The sequence below is a fragment of the Eleginops maclovinus genome, chromosome 13, assembly GCF_036324505.1.
Source record: "Eleginops maclovinus isolate JMC-PN-2008 ecotype Puerto Natales chromosome 13, JC_Emac_rtc_rv5, whole genome shotgun sequence".
In the NCBI taxonomy this organism is placed as follows: Eukaryota; Metazoa; Chordata; class Actinopteri; order Perciformes; family Eleginopidae; genus Eleginops; species Eleginops maclovinus.
Genome location: NC_086361.1, coordinates 17027603 through 17043463, shown reverse-complemented (window position 1 = coordinate 17043463; position 15861 = coordinate 17027603). Strand labels below are relative to the sequence as shown.

Genomic DNA, 15861 nt, shown 5'->3' with positions numbered 1-15861 from the left:
AATATTAAAGTTAGCTAGCTTTCTAATAATTAAGTAGTATAGATATGAACTTCTCTTCTGTTCTCTCTATCTTTGTGTATCTGTGTTGCAATTCACGTTTAGACCGTTAGAGGGTCATCTAGAGACATTTCCATGGCAACTAATCTAGTAAACACTAGTTGTGCGATACTTAAATCCAAAGCTATCATTTTTGACAATGGAGAGAATCTGTGTCGATAAATCAGCTTTACAAGCAGTGGATGACTACTGTGAGTACAGAAGGTTAGTCTCAATGTAACACTATATGCTTGTGTTTTTGACTTGGCTCTAGAGGGGTTTTATACATTGCAAACTGATAGTGACACAACTAATGCTACCCAACTAAATGGTAGAACAAGTCCTATGCTAAGATAACACAATGAGCCTTTGTTGTAGGTGGTGGAAAGTAAGTACACTTACTCAAGTACTGTTTTTACATATTTGTACTTTACTTGAGTATTTGCATTTAAAGCTACTTTATACTTCTACTCTGGTACACTTAAGAGGGAAATCTCGTACTTTACTTTGTATTATTTGACACTCACAGTTACTTTATACATGTAAAACACATAATATGCTGATATAGTACAATGCAGTACTGTTCTACTAATCCACACAGTATTTCAAGCATCTACATTTGGTCCACATTGAAAAACTACAATACTAAAATGCTCATGTATAAAAACAAGATAATATCATAAAAATATAATACTATGAAAAGTTCCATTCTGTATAACAGGTACTTACTGTTGATACTTGAACTACATTTATGTGATAATACTTCTGTACTTTATATGATTCTGGATTGGGTCATTGTTTAGAATGAGTACTTTTACTTTTGGTACTTTAAGTGCATGTGGATGCAAATACTTTTGTACTTAAGTAACATTTTGAAATCAGGACTTTTACTTGTAGTGGATTATTTTTGTATTGAATTTGTACTGAAGTAAAGAATCTGAATATTTCTTCAACACTGGTTATAAACAGTTTTTACTTTTTTTACTGTCTTTTCAAGACTTGTGGGTGATGATGATGGAGGGAAACTGTTCACTCCAGAGGAATATGAGGAGTACAAGAGGAAACTACTCCCTCAGCGGCTGAATAACAGGCTGTATGTGAGCTTTGGGGTTCCAGGAGGTATCGACTGCAAACTCATTGGTCCTGAGACTCAGTGCTTCTGCACACATAGGTAATACACTACACAATAACACAAGACAAAAAAAACATCCTTCTCCTCTACTGGAGATGTAAACAAATATAAATAAAAACATATGTGAATAATATAATTTTGTCCAGGTACAAGCAACATAAGACCGACTTTGAAGTGGTTCCCTCTCAGCGACCCCTGGTCCTACCATGCCAGGTCAGAGGATGTCATTGTTCTGCTTACCAGTATGTTCCCCAGATTGGGCTGATACCTGTCCGCTGCAGGTGTAAACACTTTCCCCAGGATCACAGTGAAGCTACAGACCACTTGTGCAATAAATGTGAGTAAAAAATTAAACATTAAGACAATTTGTTACATTCTAGCACAGGAACTGCTTAGCATCTTGTGCATAAGAAGTCATATATATAGCTAGTGTTCAACAGGATTGTCACAAACATGTATCCTAATTATTTGTTTTTCAGGTAGCTCATGTTCTGGGTTCAACAGCTCATACACCTGTGGGTGTGGCCAGCCTAGTTCTGCCCATCAGACCCTGGTGAGTAGAGTTAACATCAAAAACATTTGTGTAAAAACTAGATAAAATGCTAGGTATATATCAACAATAGTGTTACCATTTGTCCACAGACATAAAGATTTACACCTTGAAATTAAATCCCTTTTCGCAGGTTGAGACAAAACTAGAGAGGGAGGCTCGTGGTCAGCCTATAGGCAAAGATGTCCCTTATGCTGCCATGGGGGGGTTAACGGGGTACAGCTCCCTGTTGGATGGTTACCTCGCTTTGGAAGCCAGTGGCTCAGGTACAAAGCCTATGTACTGATTTTATGTGCAATGTTAATCCATTGATCCATTTGTAAACTTGTTTATGAGAATGCATAGTTTGTGAGAGGTACTCTACTCTTTACTTCTGGTTTGGTTAGTCTGGAACAACATTCCATGCATTTGAAGTGACTATTTACCCTATAGCTAGAACAGATACCAGTCATTTTTGTGATTTTTCAGCCAGTGGAGTCAATGTTTTGGTGACCCAGCCTTTGTTAAAATGTAGAGCATTGAGGAGAATAGATTGATGCATTGCATTAATTGTAAAGAAAGTACCTTTTAGAGTCATCTGAGGGCAGCAAAGAGCAGCACAGCATCAGTGTTGAAGTCTGCAGACTAGAGATTTGTTCAGGTCAAAAGTGTATAGCATTCTCATTACCTCATTACATTTACCCAGTATCTGTGTATCTGTGGAGGAGGCAAACATTCATGCCTTAATGCTGGGATGTTGATTAAGAATTCCTCTATTTAAGGTGTATTTTCAGTAGAAGAAATCGCACAAAGATCTCTATTGCATGAATTTAGATGTCAGGAGAACATCTAATATAATTTAACCGAGTAATCAATGGCTCTTTTCCATGCTGAGTTAAGCTTAAAAATTATATAAGACTTAACTTTAACCTCAAAACCTGGAAATGTAATTTATAATTGAATGTTTACCATGTGTGATAAAATTAGCTTTTGACTTATTACTCCACAATGTTTGCATTTACTTATCTAAAACAAAGGTCCTAAGTTAAGAGTTTAAAATCTCATGTTAAAGTAATAATGCAATGTATGGTTGATTGATTATATAATCATCAGGCAATGCAGATTGAATACAAGCTTTTACTTTAAACAACATCTTTCCTTCAAATCGTGGTACAGTAAATACACAAAACGTCTCTTTTAAATACAGTTCATACCTGTGAGGTACACAACATCCGCTGCAGGTACTCATCACATGATTTTCATAATCTATGCTGTCTATGGTTTTCAGATCCAGAAACAGAAGATGGCTGCCAGCAGAGATGCGCTGCCTCAAGGATAAAAAAAACATCTACTGGAGCATCTGGCTCTATTCACTGTAAGGAGAGACCAACACACATTGAAATGCAACTCTTCTCATAGTCCATTTGGGAAACTGTTCATTAAATGCTGGACAATATTAACCTTGACGAATAAATCATACACATCTTCTGATTTATACAATTACATTTTTTTCTAAATAAATCTTGAGAACATTTTGTTTGTTTCACAGATAACTGTTTTCTTTTGCAGTGAAGTGTCTGTGTTTTTCAGGGGCGTAAAACAATTGAGTAATAGTCGTGATTAAATCCCATCCCACAACTAAACAATGAACTGACAACATATTGATCCCATGTGTGTGGAGCTTTACTGGGTCATATTCACAAGTGTGACAGTTATTTGTGAACATGTTTAAGACCATACAGTTTCACAGAGCCTAAATACTTTGAAATACAAACTCAAGGAGAAATAATGGTGGATTTACCACATTTGGATGTAAAACTAGATTAGGACATCTAATCTGGGTAATTTTATACATGTTAGCTTCCTTGTGAGCTTCAGAAATGCTTAAACTCACATGTATGTCTGTGAGATAAACAGTGTTCATATGATATTTAGAATTAAAAATAATCTTTCAGTGTAAAAAAGTCCTGCCCTGATTAAAAGAAATATGCTGTGGTATGCCTCAGTTTAGACATGGATCAGTTTACATCAATGTACATCCAACATGTAATCATCATATCATATTAGACATTTGTGTGAAATTTTCATATTTAGCATATGAATTCTTACATTATGGCCAAATCAGTTTTTGAGGGGTCAAAGTTACCTTGATCTTTGTCCACCAAATTTTAACCAGTTAATCCTTGAGTCATTAGTAATATACAGACGTTAGGTCACAGTGAACCACCGAAACGAATCAGTTCAATTGGAGACTGAATACACGTTTGTTCCAAACTGGAGAAGTTCCTTACAGGCGTTGCTGAGAGATCTTGTTCACTAGAATGTGTGAGATGGATGGGTAACCGGAAAACATAATGCCTCAGGTCTCGCATACCGCCAGCATGGAGGCGTCAAAATCAGGTGCTCTTTATTAATAGGGCAAGTAGTCGAGTAAGAACAAAAAATCATTGACTTTTTGTTGAATGTCTATGGTTTGGTTGGCAGTCTGAAAACATGTGATCATTCTGATTGTAAGTTAAATATCAATCATTGTTCAACCAAGATGCTTTTAAGCTACAAGTCTTCATCATGATATCAGTTTCCTTGATTGCTAACCAAAACAATGAACTTCCATTAAAGCCACAGAGCATGTGTGTTTCCAGTTAATCTGCCTCTTCTCAGGACTGTGGGCTTGACTGGAATTGATTGACATCTTACCAAGTCTTATTTTTGCACCTGCTATTGGCCTCTCCACTTACCTTCAACCTAAACAGAGGTCTAATCAGTCAAAGTAACCCCAAAAAACCCATCTGTATGTGTGTTCAAAGTCTTTTTAAAAAGTAAGATGGACAGTCTTTTTTATTTTTGCATTCTTTTAAACATTTCACTTTTCAGGATTCTTTAATTAACCCAGAAATTGTAAATGTATTGTTTATACACAGTTCAATAAAGGAACATGTATTTCTGCATTTTGATATGAACTAACCTATATTTTATCGATTCCATTTTATTAAGCAACGCTTTGTATTTCTCTCTTGATACACATTCCCAAAGCCGGTCATTTTACACATCTGAGGTTTGTGTGATTGATGTTCTCTTGCTGAAAGAAAGACGCCCACTCACCATGTCACCAAAATAACATTGGAACCATAGATCTGTGTGTTCAGTGAAGAGCGTCCTTTTTTAATTTACAGAGCGATGTACTGTCTTCAATTGATTAATCCCATTTCTCACGGCAGATCAGCAGCGAAGAGAGTTAATTTAATCCACGCATTGAATGGAAATGAAGGGGGTCATGTATTCTCCATTGGCGGCCCACTTTCTAAAGTCTTTAACTAAGAACATGGATCTAAATGAGAATTTACTCCCACTCATGTTTCCACTGTGAAGACGACAAGTCAAAATGGATCAGCCTCTACACTGTTGCTGACCAGTTCATCTGAAGTCACCGGTGTCTTCATCTAAATACTACCTGAGGGAACTTGGTGTATGTGTGTGAGTGTGAGTGTGAGTGTGTGTGTGTGTGTGTGTGTGTGTGTGTGTGTGTGTGTGTGTGTGTGTGTGTGTGTGTGTGTGTGTGTGTGTGTGTGTGTGTGTGTGTGTGTGTGTGTGTGTGTGTTTGCTAGTGAGTTGAACAGGTGGTGACGAGGGAAAGGAAGTAGGGCTACATCAGAAAAAGGGAATAGATGCACCTGGGTCTCTGCATGCAGCTGGATGCTGAGTAGGAAACAAGAGGAAGGGGTCCCATCTGATTGCCAACCCTTCAGATCTACAATGACCATGGCATCCGGTTGCTGGCAGATAAAGTATGTAAACACACATTCGCAGTCGCATACTCACTTTTAACCAATGATGTTCCCCATTCACTACCAAATAGACCTTAATTGACTTCTAAAATCAAGCACGCTTTAAAAAAAACACTTGACCTGTTTCTACTGCTTACCCTTCAACATTTTTTCTCAGAGACAAAAACCCAATCAATTTAAGAGGTAAAGGCCTGACTCATTAGTCTGGCACATTACAATTTAGGGTATTTGCCTCTCCATAGCAACTTGGGCAACTGAAGGTGATTTACCTTGACCATCGGTTGAAGGGAATGACTACTCCGCTTCCCTTATCCCCATGGAAACCATGCCCAGCTTGACTGACAGATGCAACACTACAAATCAGGACACAAACACAGAAGGATAAATTGGCAATTACTGCGCAAGGATGCACTTAATCACCTCAGTGATATTTACCACGAGCACACACTGAAGCAAAGAACACACTTCCCTAATTTCCCCAAAGACAGAGAGAGAGGTGACAAAAACTCAGGTGCACAGGATTCACTAAAGACTGATAGGTACTGACAAATCAGATCAAACCAGAATGTTCTCATCAAGATAAATTAAAACTGAAGATTTTCAAAATGCAAAAACCTAATTTTCGCAACTTCATAAAAAGAGACCATAGCTTTCATTGCCCATCTGGATGTACAAACTGCAACAAATAGCTTGGGAGTCAACGAAATCTGGTGAGCTTCTAATTATTTCCATCTTGCAAATATACAATTTTTAGTGTTGACTCTTACTAACTCCCTCAGTATAAAAGCAAAAATAAGCAACAAACACACTGATCGCTACTTGCCGAGCACGAAACATTAGGCAGTAGAGATTAACGGGCTAGCTGGTTAATGTAGCATGGTATTCAGCAGTTAAAGAGCCTAACCAGTCCCTCAGTAGGTGGTGGAGACCCAAAACAGAGTTAAAAGAAAGTGAACAGATGGACCATGAGGCCGGCTAACCCATCACCCCAGCACTAGTTACATCCAAGATAAGGATCTCATTATCATCTCAATATTTAGAAAAACATGTCCATGCTCTAATATCTGTAAGGGTCGATCGTTGCAACTTCCCTTATTTTGGTATCAGCCAGGCAACAACTGGTATGTTGCCTGGCTGAGACTCCTGTGCAAACCTTAAAAAACAGGAAACATATTATGCCTGTACAGGCATCTTTCACTGGCTCCCGATTCGTATTGAATTCTCTGCAAGATTTTTAGGTTTGTTTCTAAAACCCTGTATCACCTCGCCTCGAGATGTATTTCAGAAAATCTATCCTCATACAGTACAGCTTGGTCCCTCAGATCTACAGATCAACATCTGTTCCCACCACCACGCCGAAAACGTTTTGGAGAAAGAGCCTTCTCAGTAGCAGCACTAAAAATCTCAATAGTCAGTTTGAAAATATAAGGAAAGCAGAATGTATTTATTTGTTAAACACCATTACTTATATGAGCAGCCTTTGCATTTACATATGTCTTTTCCCAACAGCTTTCTGTAGTAGCTGTGGTGTATTAAATCTGGACATATACAAAGGTAGATACTCTCTGAGGTCATAGGATGGGTAAGAGGAATGTTGGGTGAAAAACAACATCTGGAATATGTTATGGGTCCCCTATGAACAGACACATGTCACTTTGGGGGGCATGCATTGTTATTGACTACCCCCTTTGAGCACAAACACTTTGGACACACACACACATTTTTTCCTATAAATTGCATGCACAAAGACAGTTCAGGAGGACTTCCACAATTGGCTCTGGGAACCTCGTATTGCCCGTGTTGGTGTATGATACTATGCTGTTGTAATAAACCTTATCATATACAAGTTGGTGTCTCCAGAGACTTCTTCATCATCTTCACAAACATCGCTACAAGATATACCTCATATCCAATCTTTCAACATTGGACCTCCCTGCTAATTCCAAACATCATTAGATCCGGTTTTCACAGTTTCTGAATATTCCTATCTCCTCCAAGTACCACACCAACAGACTAATCAATCTTTTTTCCATTTAGGACAGAGCTGACTTGAACAAATTACAGCTTGTTCTGTTTCTAAAAAGAACAAAAAACCCATCACAATCTCCTAAAAGCGAAGCACAATCCTATGTGTGACTTTGACACATTGGACATGTGTATGTGCTGCCTTCTCTTTTGTGGTAGAAACAGTGGGAAATTGACAGTGTAGCGACTTCATAGAGGCTCTGCTTCAATCCCCTCCGGTGCCGACAGACTCCGAGAGGGGGTTGGAGAGCAAGTCGTGAGAAATAGATTTGGCTTTTTCACAAAGCAAATTGATAACACACAGAATGGGATGCTGTACAGCTGGGTTAAATCAATAGTCATGTTTGGCTAAAGAGTGTGTTTAAAGACATGCAGCACATAAACGTATACACATTAAGAGAGTGCATATGAGCAGAAACACACATGGCATACTGTTTGTTTGACAGAGATGCATTTCTGCTAATAATTCCTGCTTGAAATCGGCAGTGTTATCAGTGCAGCTTGTAAGGCACTAGTAAAGGGGCGTATAAGTTATAGTTATTTTTAAAAGTACCAAGTCAATTACAAAGGGTAGTAGACAATAAGCCGTGATAAAATCAAGTTAATATTATTTTATTAGAGGGTCAAATGATCCATATCACAGCTTTCTGTGTATCTCCTTTAAACACAGTACAATTACTGATCAGTAAAGCACATATGCATCACTTGAAATTGGAGATAAACGCTCCTTCTAATAACAATTCTGCACTTGCTTTTAAAATGTATCTGTAGCTGTTGCTTCAGTGTGAGAGTGTAGTGTGCTCCTTGAGTGCAACTGCTCGTGCTCACAGAAATTCATCATTATGCATGTGAATAATAACATTACATTTGGAAATGTTTTTTAATTTGCAGCATAAGTATTTGAACACACTCAACGGCTGATTGACAACCATGTGGAGAAATGTGTTCCTTTATGAACAGTTTTCTAATGCATTAGGTGGACTGCTTCAGTCGTACATTTCCCCTCCATTATCCGGTGAGGAATGCATCTCGTATGCTGTCTAACATGCTGGTAATAAATGTAACTTGGCAGCGCGGGTGGTTATCAAATTAACTTTTCAGACTTTGAATATGTTAAATAGCTGAAAAGGGGCTGTCAAAATGTTATTCAGCAGACATTTTAGAATGTTAAACCAAAACGGTGACGTGATTTGGGCATCGTGACATCCTTCATTTGTCTTGTGTTCAATTACATTAATTCCCCATTAAACGTTTAAGTGTCTTGATGGGTTTTCCTACTTGCATTTTGTAGATTAAGGTCTGCTTCTTAAATCAAAATTGCCGTAACTACTTGTATAAAATATGCTGATACAGTTGTTGAAAAAATGGAAAAACAATATGCAAAAGTGTATGTAGAAGTGGGAAGATGTTTGTATTTGCTGGAACTGAAATAAAAACTAAGTAAAAAAATTGCCATAACCTGCTATAACTTCTTAAGTAGGTTAAGCAATTTAAACTATTTTGTAGTTTTTAGGAAACTGTTATTGTTGACTGGAGGATTTCAGTAATTTAAACTTAGTAGATTCATTTAAAGCAATGCATCCTATTGCAAGAAACACCACTGAATTAAAACATAAAAGGTATCTAGGATGTGTTCCTGATAGGCAATGTGAGCTTGATTCGCATTTGAATTCATGTTTATGAATATTAAATGTCTTAGGGGTTCAATAAATACACACTACCTGACATCACAGTGATGTATCCAGACTATTTTGGTCTCACATAGATCACAGGAGTTATTTAACTAAAGTTTAGTGGCCTTTGACACAGCAACAACGTTCATCAGGTTTCTTCATATCAGGGTCTCAGGACTATGACCTGCACACCTGAGCCAAGCAAACCTGTCGCGGCGTGGTGGCTTGACCTTTTGTTCATCTGTCAATCACAAGACCTTTCATGATGTCACATTCTCCCCAGGAGCAGATGTGGCAAAGACACATTCACACAAACACACAGAGACAGACAAACAGATCACAGAAAAACAGCAAGGGATATTGAGAGAAGATGAAAAAAACAGGTGACACCATAAGATGATTCAAACTGCAGACAGGGCTTAATTAGAGCAATAACAGAATAAAGGAGAGTATGACAAAAGACATAATTTCTTGATATTTCCTCATTTAGCAGTTGTCAGAATGTTTTTTGCTCTGAACTGAGAGTGGTAAAAAGCATGAGCTCTCCAAGATTTCATAAGGTTCAGTAATTTCTTTTGAAGGCTGTCAACTAATGTCAAATCCAAAACAACGGAGTGCAATTTAGGGAATTGCTGCTTGATAGCAAACGGCTCTGCAAAGTGGATTGCAGAAATTATACTCCTTGGGTTGAAGACCAATTCTGTAAAAACAAGCCAATTATAGTTATAATTTATGCAAATAACGTTGAACCAGTAATGCAATCTAAAAGATGTGCATTTTCTACTTGATTTGACAAAGCAACTTAGCTAAAAAAACATTAGGTTTTCTTTAATAAAGTTAGGTAATAGTGTAATTTCAGTTGATTTAAACAATGATAGTGACCCTTAAAACCACAATATGAACCTTATACAGTATAAAGACCTCTTTACTTAAATAACCATTGAAGCTTCGGCCCACGTTTCCATACAGGGAGCTGCCGATGCTCTTAGTAATAGTAGTGCTTGCTTACCAGAAGTAACACATTGTCACCATAGCACAATAGCGTGGTAGAAGCAGCAATTTACATGTCAGACGTCTGTATATAACAGGTGTTACAGCAAATTTGCCCTTTTCTCACTTGTTTTTTCCAGTTTTTCTGTAAATTGCCCGATAGAGCACCCTTCTTGTCTGTATTTTCTTTTACAGTTGTGAAAATTGAGACTCACGGCAGCAGAAGATTACAGGCCTTTTCATCTTCAACAAATCTCGAAAGAGAACTTCTTGTCCAAACCAGGCGCCTGATGGGAAGAGGGAGAAACACATTTGAATTTAAGCAGCTCGCTCTCTTAAGTTCTCATTCATTAAAGAAATTGTTTCTGGTTACGACGAATAAAGTTCAAAAGAAAATACCTCCTGTAGGCAGCATTTAGCTTATCAAACCCTATTGTCCTTATTTTTAGTAATACTTATCCTTTCATGTTTTATTCTTGTTATCCTTTTGTGGTGTGAACTCTTACTTGTATTCCACTCTTATGCTTTTGCTTCTTTGACACCTGAATTCCCCTTAATAAAGGTGTATTTTACCTTATCTTGAAGGTGCTACCATTAGAGAAGCGATACATCATTGTTACATTAATTGTGATTATTTAAATTGGTCTAGTTAGCATAAACAACCGTAGTGGAGATGATTGGCAGCACTCTTTTTAATAGCATTGATTGTTAGAGCGGATGTTGATTAATATTAATGACCATAATTCCCCTGAACTCCATCTGCACCTGTCACATCTGCCTTTGGTCTACAGGAGCTTCTTCATCAATTAGACTGATACCACCCTAAGCATGAATCAATACACTTTATGTGCACTGATAATAAAGCTGCAAACAACCAAATGAAATGTCTTCTAACTGCATGGTCCTGACTTTTTTTGATTACCTTGTATTAGTTTGCTTATGTTTAACTCAATATCAGTGTGAAATTTAAAGCGTAAGACCAACGCTGAGTCTGGATGTCATTGTGCATCGAAGGAAATTTCACTAATGTCCCACAATGAACGTGGTGATTCATTGATGTTAAGTTAAAATGTTTCATCTCCAGAAGCAGCACTGACATCAAGAGTTATTTCTTCCTTTGTTCATCATTTTTTATCTACTTCCCATTTTGACGTTCTAAAGGCTGTTTGACTGGTAAGATGCATGCTGTTCAAAAAGTTAAAATACGTCCCCCTCGTGGATTTGATGAATGAAAGTAATTAATTGTTCAAGGAATATTAAATAGTTTAACTACGTCTGAATTATTGGGAGTTAATTGTTGGCCTTGGTATTTATTTGAAGGGACTATGTGTGTGTTTTTAGAAGAGGCAAGAGGGGGCAGATGTGACATTTGAGATGTAATTCCTCGATCAATATTGTAACTTTAACATTGCTTGTAAAAACATTTGATGAATAAAAATTCAAACTGAAAAAACAAGTCTACATAAAACTTGATACTAGTCAAAGAGGTCTTCGAGTAATGCCATCATAACACCAAATTGCCCCCAGTCTCCCTCAATATCTCCACTTTTGCAGGATGGATTTTAAAACATTCATATTTCCTTCAGTATTAACTTTAATAACTTTGATTATCGTCTACATTTTTATATAATGCCATCAGCAGGTCCACAATTAAATGTAGTTTCTGGCCAAATACCTGCTTAATGAAGGGCATTCTTGGTACTTAGTACTAATTCTCTAATTACTAAATTCTATTCTAAAATGGGGACTATGGGTAACATCATAGCTTGCCTGCTTGACATCAGCATGCCAGCATCAGGTCCTCATTTTAAGCATGTTGCCAAGATACCGTTAGCATTTAGCTCAATGCACTGCTGTAAGCACAGCCTCACAAAGCTGCTGGCATGAGTGAAGAGTCTTAGTGTTGTTTGTTTTTAGCTAACCTTAACTAGCCTCTTCCATATTAGCTTTATCTGCTTCAAGGATAGATGACTTTTGCATTCAAAGGATGATCATTTAGCCAAATTTTTATTTGTCATCTCTTTAACGCTGAGCAGATGCATCTTTTCGAAATAATCTCATTGGGTTTGGTCACGTTTAAGCAAACATTTACTGACCTCTTAACTTAGTTTTAATGCTTTATACATCAGCTTCATTCACATGTCAGACACTTACACAAGCTGTTTCCTTGAAAAAGGTGTGATACCTATTGAAGTGAGCCCCTGAGTGTGTATATCCCCCGAGGAGGACTAGAAGTTCTGATTCCTGCCTGCGATCATCATGATTCAGTCATGACTTTGTGCTCCATGTTCTCACACTCGTGTCTCATTCCTCATCTGCCTCTCAACATCCTGTGCTACACAAAAAGCCCTTAACGCATCCTTTTCGCAACTTAAAAAGCAGCAGTGCTGAAGAATACGGGTTTTGATAGATTATATGGCTGCGAGCCAGTATACAAAAGGTTTATGAATAGGAAGTAAATGAAGCACTTGGTGATATTCATTTAAAGTGCTATTTGGTTTTTTTTTTTATTAAGTTGGAGATTGGGCTCTTCTTTGACTGACAAGCCTTGATTCATATTTAGGCCTTTTGTTCACATTCAGTGTGCCAGTCTCTCTTTCCTGATGGATTGAACTGCAAAGCGAAATTAGTTGACTGATTCAGTTGAACAGAATAAAAAGGGCTCATGTATATGTGAGTCTTTCTGAGATCTTGTTTTTTCCAGATCACCCGAAGCGTCCTCATTGGAGCATCCTTTGGTAGGCTAAGAAAGATTCATTTGATGTTCGCCCAAGGAGTCACATCACTGCCATTTTTTTGCGGGACTTCAGATGGGATTATTGATCTCCTTATGAAAAAGAATCACTACTTGATTGTGAAATAATTGATCACCTTCTTCCTCATAAAAAAGCCTCATAAACACCCAAACATCAAACTCAGCATGTGTGTATCAATCTCTTTGGCAGTGTGTGTTTGAATGCCACAGATTTTAAGAGACTGTGTGCCAAATGCGTGCACACACCTATATAATATTTGTTACATGAACTACATATTAATATTTCCAAATGGAATATTGTGCATCAGGGCTCATTTGTGACTTTGTAGTGAACTCCTCAGATTTGTTATAATATAATTACTGCAATATCAATTGGGCTTTAATCTGTTTGATTAGTATCCTTAAATGTTATTGGTCCTACTCTTTAAAAAACGACTTCCTCACTAATCTCTCTTGAATGATTGCAAAAAAATGTTATTAACTGATTCTATTTTTAGTTTACATAGTTTTTTTAACGTTTAAATGTGTGTAAACAGCTTTGCTTTAAAGCACTCTAATGACAGCATCACCGGTGACGTTCACGTGAAGAAAGACTCGCTAAACGCAGCTCTGACGCGTTTTTCTCTAGCGCGTGTGCCGCACACAGATATAAAACCCAGCGTGCACCAAGCACCCAGAAGAGCAGAAGAGAGCCTCAGGAACAGCACGAGAACATCCCTCAAAACTCTGGTCAAAGTAAGTGCCTTGATATTTGATTTGCAAAAACCTTGACTCTTATTGTTGTGAAACTTACTCAAAGTCTTACGACATGACTTTTGATGATTGTTTTGTAGCTGCATTATTAATGAAAATCTATTACCAATAATGTGCGTATTTTTACTTCTACCTTTTAAACTCTTAAGCATTGGCTCTAGCTTTGAATCTTCAATTAATTATATCAGTGAAGCCTTATTTAAAAACAGAAAGGGGACATTTTAAACACAGTGGATGAAGTGGCCAGTGATAGACTAAACGTTTTACGTTTTTGTATTATTTCGCTGTCAGATGCATCCTAACTTGGTGAGCTGGCTGGGGACTCTGGGCTTCCTGCTGTGGGCGCTGCTGTGCCTTAGCGCCCTGACGGAGGGATACCCAGTGAAACCGGAGAACCCCGGGGAGGACGCCCCGGCGGAGGAGCTGGCCAAGTACTACTCAGCCCTGAGACACTACATCAACCTCATCACAAGACAGAGGTAGGCGGACTAATCGCACCTCTCTGCATGAACAGTATAGAAGAGAACGCATTCATTAACAGAGCTGGAGTCTATTTTATTTAAACTGATTAGGAGCACTTTGCATTTTTCTGGCTGGGTTAGGCATTGTTGTCCTATCGCTGGGATTTTGTATTATATTTAATTATGTTCTGTCCAATTCTAAGAATGTGTACCACTTAATATAATGAAATGACTACTATAATATAAAATATGGTTGTTTCTTAAGTGATGCTACAGTATGGTCCTATTGTGAGCGATTTTCTCTAATAGCCTTTAATTTTGTACAATTTCCAATGAGCAGGAATATACGTTTTTATTTTGGCTGGTTAATTATCATCATGGCTGCAGAAAAACATGTTTTTACATAACGTCAAATTGTGTTTGCTCTCAGATTCAACAGTGGTCTAAAGAGAAGCTTTCCACAAATGTTTTACTTATCAGTTAGGATCTTGACATATGTTAATCTTATGATAAAGCCCAATTTTTTTGACATCAAACATACCAGGGGGCGACAAAAAAGTCTTAGTTTTGTATGTTGGAGTTTGGCTGACTAGAACAGGGAACACTCTCTGCCCTTTTACCACCTACAAAAAACAAGCTATCTAAAAGTGACTGTGACTTCATGGCAGTTCAATCCCCCACTGTTTATGGCTTTCTTCTGAATGTCAGTGGCTTGAATGCCAGCTGCAGGCGTTTAGCCACCTAGGGGGGACAAGCGTGCCGGCACAGCTTATCATCTAAGGGACAGTAAATGAAATGTGGCCCCCTGCAATGCAACTCCTCTCTGCCCCTGCGGGGTCTGAGTCTTACTGTGTTCAATCTTAACTAGACTTATGAATGAATGACAAGCATATAAATAACTTTTTCTCTGTGATGTTTTTTTTAATATGCCAGCCAAAAGGTCAAGGTGAGCAAAGCCATTTAATTCTCGGTCTTTCCCTTTCTGTGTTTCAGGTATGGAAAGCGCTCCAGTCCTGAGATTCTGGACACACTGGTCTCAGAGCTGCTGTTGAAGGAAAGCACAGACACGCTCCCACAGTCGAGGTGTGTGTAAAACTGTATGTGTGAAAGCTCTACATTGATGTAACTCTCACATGAATCTGACCTTGCCCTTTGCTTCTCTCTCACCAGATATGACCCATCAATGTGGTGATGCTTTCACTAGTGTTGGCTCAACCTCACTGCTGCCCTGCTGACATTCTGACCTCTACACACCCGTCACTACATACCCTCCTACACAAAATTACCACCCTGCCTCCGCTCCTTTTACCTTTATGAGCCACCACATATAGTCAACCCCCTCCTCCTCATTTATCAGCTACAGTCACAACTGCTTAAAGTCTGTGCCAGAAAATTGTAAATAGTTTATCCAGAGTTATCATCTGTGAAACATAAAAGTACAGTTGGGGGAGGGCATGTTGATTGTATTGTATAATTGTGCTATTAAAGATTCATTGTTTGAAGAAATGTACTTCGGTGTGTCTATTTGATCACAATTTTATCAGATTGTAGATCAAATATAAAAACAAGTCAGGGAGTTGATTTACTAAACCATCAAAACCTGTTTTGACAGTTGCTTCAAAATGTCAGACATACTTGAGCAGACTGGAGCAATGATTGATGGTTGACATCGGTATTAAATATATATCCTATGCGACTAATTATTTGCCCAGTCGAGAGAAT

The 15861-nt window shown here is 38.0% G+C and overlaps 2 protein-coding genes across 2 annotated transcripts; both read left to right on the top strand.

Moving 5' to 3' along the window:
• The first annotated feature begins 138 nt into the window (after positions 1-138).
• fam221a (family with sequence similarity 221 member A) lies at positions 139-3476 on the top strand. The gene is made up of 6 exons (XM_063899816.1): positions 139-261; positions 1034-1207; positions 1315-1505; positions 1648-1721; positions 1852-1984; positions 2986-3476. Exons 1-6 carry the CDS (start codon positions 197-199, stop codon positions 3114-3116), a joined length of 768 nt encoding a protein of 255 aa, XP_063755886.1. The 5' UTR covers positions 139-196; the 3' UTR covers positions 3117-3476.
• Positions 3477-13491: 10015 nt separating this feature from the next.
• Positions 13492-15645, top strand: npy (neuropeptide Y). Its single transcript, XM_063899415.1, has 4 exons — positions 13492-13660; positions 13970-14157; positions 15133-15222; positions 15310-15645. The coding sequence occupies exons 2-4, from the start codon at positions 13970-13972 to the stop codon at positions 15329-15331; spliced, it is 300 nt and encodes a 99-aa protein (XP_063755485.1). The 5' UTR covers positions 13492-13660; the 3' UTR covers positions 15332-15645.
• Positions 15646-15861: the final 216 nt, after the last annotated feature.